At 40.9% G+C, this 8428-nt stretch overlaps 1 protein-coding gene across 1 annotated transcript; it reads right to left on the reverse strand.

The window, feature by feature from the left end:
* Positions 1-623: 623 nt before the first annotated feature.
* On the reverse strand, positions 624-7617 carry BTBD3 (BTB (POZ) domain containing 3). Its single transcript, XM_010296948.1, has 4 exons — positions 7295-7617; positions 6654-6744; positions 6039-6157; positions 624-1958 (listed from the first exon to the last, which is right to left on the reverse strand). Exons 1-4 carry the CDS (start codon positions 7615-7617, stop codon positions 926-928), a joined length of 1566 nt encoding a protein of 521 aa, XP_010295250.1. The 3' UTR covers positions 624-925.
* Positions 7618-8428: the final 811 nt, after the last annotated feature.

Below are 8428 nucleotides of genomic sequence, written 5' to 3' on the forward strand. Positions count from 1 at the left end.
GAGGAAGAGGAGAAAAAAAAAAAAACAAACACTCAGCCAAAACAAAAAATTATCCTGCATCAGATGCTAGATATTAATTCCCATTTATTTAGCAAGGGTTCAAAGAAAAGTTATTTCAACTTCAATGTAGCAAAAACTAGTTTATGGGAGGAGAGCTTCAAGAGCTGCATATACCATTTGAATATGTACAAGTACTTCCTTGTCTTCAAGGTGGGATTCCTTGAAAATTAACTCTGAGGGTAACTTGCCAAGCCACATCTCTCCTGCACTGTAAACATGTCCATGCACTGTGGACACAGTCAGCATGCTGTGTAGCTTCCTGAAAGCTGCTTGTTTCTCTCCGTCTTCCCCTGCAGCCATACCAAACAGCTGGCCACAGGAGAATCTCACAGGAGGAAGGTTTAAACCTATGTTTTTTCTGCTTACAGCTGAAACACTTCTTTCAGCTCCCATGACCAAAAGCAACTCATTAGTAGAATCTCTTAAGTCTGAAAAGCAGACAGAGAGCTATAAACAAGGCTCTTCATCTTCTACCCCCAACCCCCAAATAATTACAAGCAGAAAACAGGAAATGGAGAAAACTGATCAATGAAGACAGCGTTTAGCGAGATACAAGAGGGGGACATCCACTGGTGATTTGCAGGTGCATCAAAGAAAAGGTCAGCATCACCAGTAAACAGGCACCTTACTTACAAAGCCTTTAAAACTTGCTTGCTCCTAAGAGCTTCCAGTTTATAGTTAAATATTACACTTAAACTTTATCACCAACCATGCTATAAGTATAGCAAGCCAGTAACTTGCCCACAGCATTTAGTTACATATTACCTGTACTGATCACGTATCTGCAGATAAAAAGCTAAGCGTCAGTAGCCCTGAACCAGACAGCTTCTTCATAGCAAAACGCTTCATCTCCACACACTTTCATTCAAGCATAAAATATGAGTTCGGGAATTTGCCCTCCCTGTACCCCAGTTCCATTTGTACTGTCCGAAGAGCACTGAAACTGAACAGTCACCTTCCCACACTGAACTTCTGTCATTCCTTCTTGTCCAAAATAGCTAAGTTCATTACCATCCAGAATCACACTAGCTGTGTAAAAAGTGTCAGGCTCAATCTGCACTGGATATTCAAACCACACAGGAAAAGTGTTACTAGAACCATCCGAGAAATATTTACTCAAGTTCTGGCCTAGGATAACTCCTTGTCGTTTGAGTTCAATCTTGGCACTGTACTCTGCTGATCCACAGCTGGAGCCGTACAACCCAAAGCCAGCAATAAACACTCTCTTATCAACGGCAAACTGGATGCTGTCACACCGGCCCCTGTAGCGCCACTGGTTGCTGCGGTAAGCGCAGGACTGGAAACGGTGGCATCGCTGAGGAACGAGGCCTTTCCGGGGCTTGCTTACAAACTGTAACTCTGGCTTTTTGGCAGCTGTATACCAGAGGAAGATATCATTGGTTTCGTTGAGAGTGAGAATCCCAGACTGAGCAGCGCCATTCGCAAAGTCGTCAAGTGCCATGGTAGGGATGCGTATCAAGTACAGAGCCTTCCCGAGGACTTTGCGCTTGTTTTCTATGGTAGCTGTTAGCTCTTGTCGCTGACACTCCACTTCAGCCCAGTTCAGAGCTGCTTCGAAAACAACAATTTCTTTGGCGTTCAGAGTCTCCCTTCGGAGAATGCTTTCAAGTGTCTGAAAATCAATGTCACAGAACCCCTCAGACTTCAAAGCTAGCTCAGCCTGGGCATCAATCACTTCCCAACAGCGCTGGGTCAGGTCAGGTTCCTCGAATAAGCAGCTCTGGGAAAGCAGCACACAGGCATTCTTTGCACTTAGACTTGTCTCTAGGAAGTTGACGCAGGCACGGGCAAGATGAGGGACAATATACTTCTTGGCAGCGTAAAGAGTGGCCAGTACCGTATCTGCAGCCAAATCAATTTCATCACAATAGATGTATCTGAAATAAAACACATGCATGTAACACTGCTGCTTAATGCAAAAACATAATCTGTCAAACACATCTGAAAATTACAAACAAAGAACATTTAAACAGCTCAATATTAAAACTAAGCCATGCTTTTCCAGAACATTGATTAAATCCAGAAAGTACAAACCAAATTCAGCACTCATGTAAGAGAACACGCTTAAATATAAGGTGAGTAGAACTTCACGTTTGGCCTACATGCTAGGTAGACAACGGCTATGTTTACAAACTATCACCCCTCCAGCTCTGTTTCCTTCCATACATGCTTTGGCTAACAAGAGGCTATCCCCACGCAGGCAGCAGCTGCTCAAGGGCTACCTTACTTGGCTAACACAACAATCTGGAACACGTGTTATGAAGAGTACTTGGACTGCATGTCCCATGACAGTGAATGATGATTTACTGAGGTGTACACATACATACAGGAATGAAAACAAGTTTATTGGGAATAACTAGCTAGTCGAAGAAGAGAAAAGCTATCAAAGTATAAAAATGGATAGCACTTGATATAACTACTGTGTTCGGGTTCTTTAGGGGGGTGGCTTTTTGTTTTGTGGGGTTTTTTTGTTGTTGTTTTGGGGGGTTTTTTTGGGCAGGGGGTGTTGGGAGGTGTTTTGGGGGGTTTTGTTTCTTTTTACCAAACACTGTGATAAAGCATATAGGAAAAGGAAAAGGCAGAGAATTCTCATTTTCAGGTTTCTTAATGCTTACAACATCCTAGGATGTAGCTCCACTAGCACAGTGTTTTCTCTGTCTCATTGCATAAGGAGGAAAAAAGCTTTAGTGCTATGCTAGTGTGGTGGAAGAAATGAAGGTGAAATTCTATTTATGTGACTAAACTGCTGGGATTCACTGCTCAGAGAAATGAAGCATTGTACAGTTTGTTCTTTTTAATATCTCATGCTTCAGGGCCCCATTTGCAGCTGGTGAATGCAATGTGCTAAAACCATGCCAAATGCAATTTTACTCTTCATAGGGATAAGCAAGTCGTGATGGTTATGGTTGATAGAAGCGTCTTCCTCCAGTAAAGCTGAAGTTGTATGCGACCCTGTACTAATTAAAATTTTCTGGTTAGAAGGTTTCCCAACACAATGAATGTTTTGCAGAACAGATGTGTTTATAAAGTGGAATTAGTACCTACATTGACCTGATTAGAGTTGTAAATATCTTTATTTGTATTTTTGCAGCTGTAGGGTACTATCCTCCAAGCCACACTTATAAAACATGCTCAGAGCAGATACTGCTCAAGCAATATATGAAAATCTAAAAGGTTACAGAGAAAAATACTTACATAGACTCAAACCTTTCTTTTTTTTTTTTCCTTTATTACTTGGTTTCAGCCGGGCTGTTTGTAACAACAAAGAGCACATCTATGTATCACTGGTTACAGGCTTAGTTCCTTTACTGTCCAAAAAATTTTCAATTCATTCATTTTTATGAGTCTCCTCATTGCTGTCCAACTCTTTTCTCCCTTCTATTACCTCTCTTTGCCTGCTAGTACAGCAGAGAATGATGACATCTGTTTCAAACTGAAATAGTACAAAAGTTGCTAGTTTAATGTTCATGAAAGTGAAAACCTAATATCACTGGTTTACAACAGACACAGCACAGATCAGCTGTCAGCAATATTCCACACTTCTCATTCTGCCAGTGCACCTTGACTCTGGGCTACAATTACTGATATTCCAGTTTCACCCTGTTCTTGAACAGAGGATTCTGCTAGACCTCAGGGTTTGATGGTTTAGCAACACGTTTATCCTAGGAGGAGATGAGACCACGGTTCTAATTTGAACAGTCAAGATTAGGATAAAATACATTAAAAAGCCAATTCAGTGCATCAGCTAGACTATGAACTTAACTCTATATTTAAAACTGTAGAGCACAGCTAAATCAATTTTACTTGGAGAATAGTTAGTATCTACCAGCTGAGGTATTATTTCCTATGTTATATCCGGCAATACCTTGTCTGATGTTGTTTGTCAGAATGCCCACTATACAGTAAAAGAGAAAAAATATTATGCTGTAAGAATTCACTGCCCACGGGGAAAACAAAACCAAACCAACAAAAAACCCACATGAACCAACTCAATGTATTTTCTTACAAAGATTGTGATGCATTCCTTCTGACTGTAGGAAGGAGCATATGAAGGAGATGGCTGCTTTGGGATAAGTAAAAAGTCTTTTCTTTTCCTTCTGTAGCAACAGCATCAGGAGCGTTCTGCCATCCAGTACTCACAGCAGTTGCAAGCAACACTCATGGGCATGCTTTCCCAGGGGTAGAGGAGTGAAGGGGAGTGCGGGTCCCCCCAAGCTCCGCCCAGTGCAGCACATGCACGGGATCCTGCGATGAGGCGAATGCTGCACTGCTGAGCAACATTCCTTCCCCTTCCCTGCACCGTCAAGGCTGCAGACAACCCTGGCGTTTGCAGACACAGGAGCACTCTGCAGGTTCAGGCACACCGCATCAGTAGAAGCAAGTGCATCAGTGAGCACTGGCAAGGTTAGCTCAACATCCACAATGACCACAAAAAGTTTTGTTTTTTAAAAAAAAAGGCTAAGAAGGTGAAGAATTCCATGGTCCTGGCCATGCTCTCAAGGATAGTTTCCTAAATTGCCATGACCTAGGTGTCAGTATTGATACTCTCTTCTCTAGGTTTGCTCTCCAAACACATTTTTTAATGATATATTCAGAAAGCATTCAGTTTTTATATGGTAAATCATGTTTAGCCACAGTGAAATAGATTTGTTGTTCAAAAAAAGCAAGGGGCCCGGGGGAATCCAAGTATCTTGTATTTGTGCCTTGTAAAATTCTGTATGAAAGTAAAGCACGAGTCTGAGCTCTGCAGAGAACACCCACAAAACCAGAAAGGCCCAATGCAGGGATTCTTAACACACCTACTTACATAATGTCATATCTTAATTTTATATTCCAGGTCTATAGAACACCTGCGTGACTTCAGCTTTTCCTAGCAGTTACTGATATTTGCACAGAACATTTCCAATGTTCATCATAACCTTTAAAAACTCTACATGCAACTTTGAATGTTCATCTACTGAACATGTGCCACTGAAATGTAAAAGAAAAAAAAGAAAAAAGAAACCATTCTGTAATCACAAGCTAGTCAAAACAATCTGTGAAATACAATAAATTGCTAGCTAGTTATTACACTGTTACATGCAAGAAAATCTGCAGCATATTAAAAAGGACCACTATCAGATACTAATGTATATTCTTTATCAGAAAGCAATAGCAGTTACTAAAGCCGAAGGGAAAAAACCCTCAAAGCCATAGCATTTCTCTTTAATAATCAGAGTTTATAGATACATTCAAGGACAATTCAGCAGGGAAGCTGCTTCATTATGCTAATTTAGGAAAAGACAGTAATATTTATGCAGTTTGCAAGAAGAAAAATAATGATCATGCAGACTGTTTTTCTCCCCTTAGAATAAAAATCTCTGTTCATGTAAACAGCCTTTTTATCACTTTCCAAATGCATCAATATGATAGATGAGGATAAATTTAATTTTCAGAGGCTATATTCAGTAACTTAGGGTCATTTTTCTAAGACAAGACCTGAATACAGTAAGTTTATAAAAGAGCTGGAATGATGTCAATATACAAACCCAACAGTTTCAGGGTTTGGGGTTTTTTTTTGTGTGTGTGTGGTTTTAACTTTTCACTATGCTTGCAAAGTAGAACAGGGTTTTTCTTGTTACAGCTGACAATTCTTTTTAGTAGCTCCATTCCTTTGTGTAACATGTGTAGTGACAAATCAGATCAATAGGCATTACAGTATACAATGTGCCCAAAGATCCCCTGTCAAAGTCATTATTTATAACTGCCTACATTAGCCTAATATATGCGTGCCTGGAAGTAAAAAGGGAGAGCAAAATGAGGTAAAAGTTGAAAAATAGTTGAAACACAAAAAGAGGAATATATTAAGCGACTGTTTTCTTTCTGTTTATACGCAAGTGTCATACTTTAACTATGACATTACCAGTGTAGGTATACATCATAAAGGCAAACACATCCAGCAGATGAATGATGCTTACTTCAGCATTGCGAGAAAAGCAGCAGGCTCAACATCTGGTATACGGATTTCATCTTTGTCCTCAGCAAGCTCTCCATAAAACATCGCATGGAATACAGAGCTCCCAACAGCCAGGACATACTGTTGAGAAAGGGAAATCTTATTTCATCCTTTAAACGGAACACACTGCCAACAAAAACAATGTGGGAGAGCCACTCTGAGCATACTGGGCTTCACTGACAGACTCTATAGGCACACTTCAGTAAGAAATGAAGTCTAAGTTAAGAACAGAATTACACATTTCCCCTGCATTTTACTCTCATGGGCATATATCCATTAGCTACTGGGGAACACTCATCTCCACTACAGAAGTTAACCATTTCTAGAAAATCTTAAGAGCAATATTAACCAGCAGCACAAAGCAGTATTCCTAACTTTACAATGACTGCCTTAGCACAAACTACTGTTTAACTGAAAACACAACGAAAAGGGACAGATTATTCCACTGCACGTAGCCTTTTAAAATACAGAATTATGCCTATTCCAGAAGAGCTGAGGCTCCCACACTATGTCCCAATGTAACCGTGGGAGCTCTCTGGGTATCCCTGCCCGAGCTGATAATGCAGCTGTTGCTTACTTTGTGTCCTGGCAGCCGCTGGGTCCCACCTGGTGGCCCGACCACAAAATGAACATCTGCCATCAAGTCATTGTTGAACATCACTGCATTTCTGCAAACAGAGGCAGCGTGTTAATTTATGGAGCCCAGTAGCACTGCGCTTGCCCCAGACACAAGAAATGAAATTTCTTAACAATTTAAAGTTGCATGTTAGTAAAGTAGCAGGTCACATTTTGTTTTAAGCTACTTTACACATCATCACACAAATATACTGAAGAAAAAAAGTAAGGAGAGATGAGGGAGGGAGGAGTGTGCACAACAAAAAACAAAACCAAAGCAACTTATGAGAACTTTTCAAAAAGTGGAAAACAAAGTCAAGGACTTATCACTAGAAATCCCCACCAACGTCTAAAAGCAAATCTTTATGGGTATGCTGCAGCTTCCAGCAACATTTTTATTTACTCCAGACAAACAGCTGCACTCTCTGGAAAAGCGATATTAAAATATATTCCATTACCAAAATGCTTGTTTCACACACACAAAGGAGAGTGAACTGTGTTTTCTTCAGCAAATAAACGAATATGTAAACATATGCATTACAAACGTTTTGCTACTTTTCATCACTCCATTCAAACAGTAAAAATAAACTGCCCTGAACTTACCTCTCTCTGATGGTTGGATAAAGTCCTTGCCAATTAGGTGCTGGAATAGTGTTGTTGTTATTGAGATTTTGCTGGTGGTACTGCTGGACAGCAGTTGTATTAGTGTTGGCTGGTTTCTTACGGGGAAAAATATCAGCAGCCATCTTCTTCTTCTTTTTGGTCTTCAAGGTAATGATTTCATAGCAAACTGGAGGCAATTTGCTGCTGCTACTGTTGCTGCTATTTCCCTTCTTAGAGCTCTTCTTGGACCTGTTCTTGACCGTCTCTGGAAGCATTAAGAAGAAGGTGAGACATTTCATGTTCTTTCCTTTCTCATCTACCATGAGTATACTTGTCTGTAAAGCTAGATAGCCTAACTAGCCAGGAACATTAAGAAATGCACGTGGAAGCTGTTAAACAGAGAGCAGCAGAGCTGAGAGTTTGCTTCTTTTCCAGCAAGACAAGGTGACCTTTCCAGTGCACCGAGTAAGAAACTGGCTTTAAGTTTGATCCAGCACTTGAATTGTTAAATACATCCCCATCATTCCTTCCAGTTTTATTTCTTTCCAGATTTCCTGATCAGGAATCGCCTGAAAATGCTACACCCTGTGAAGAAGGTACGCGCGTGGCTGTAGCACCAGCTTTCTGAAAGGGGCTACCAAGATGCACACGGTAGCACTGCTAGTCTGCTCGGCAAGCTGAACTTGTGTGTTGAACGGATCGGAACAGAGTAGGTATTGCAGCCCTGCAGATGGAGTCAGCCAGCGTTCGGAGCCAATAGCTGAAGTCACCGATAACGATTGGACCCAGCCGCACAGTGACACCTATTGTAACGTACGCCGCTCTGACATTAAAGCGACAGCAGTTGCGCTCTTCATTTCATACGTAGCACCAAGTAATAAAGTAATAAATGGCATGCACAGCTGCGTAAGTGCATGACTGGCCAGAAGCATGTGTGTTTTAACTCTCCTTGATGCTGCTTGAATTTTCACAGGGGAAGCAATAAAAAGTTGAAATCAGGTAGAAAGACATACTTGAGTCTAAATATTTCCGTAGGAGCTATTTTCACATGCAGTCAATATTAGCATGACTTCATATGTCTCTAGTATTACCACAAATCCCTACCGTAACAGCGGTTCCGCAAAGGACCAGTAC

The sequence above is a fragment of the Phaethon lepturus genome, unplaced genomic scaffold, assembly GCF_000687285.1.
Source record: "Phaethon lepturus isolate BGI_N335 unplaced genomic scaffold, ASM68728v1 scaffold28731, whole genome shotgun sequence".
Taxonomy (NCBI): Eukaryota; Metazoa; Chordata; class Aves; order Phaethontiformes; family Phaethontidae; genus Phaethon; species Phaethon lepturus.

Bases quoted from the DNA above. Each gene is read 5' to 3' on its own strand.
- BTBD3 (XM_010296948.1), bottom strand. From the start codon at position 7,617: ATGGTAGATGAGAAAGGAAAGAACATGAAATGTCTCACCTTCTTCTTA. The intron at 6,158-6,653 runs GTAAGCAACAGC...CTTTCTCAACAG, and splicing joins AGCGGCTGCCAGGACACAAA to TATGTCCTGGCTGTTGGGAG. The intron at 1,959-6,038 runs GTAAGCATCATT...GTTTTATTTCAG, and splicing joins GCTTTTCTCGCAATGCTGAA to ATACATCTATTGTGATGAAA.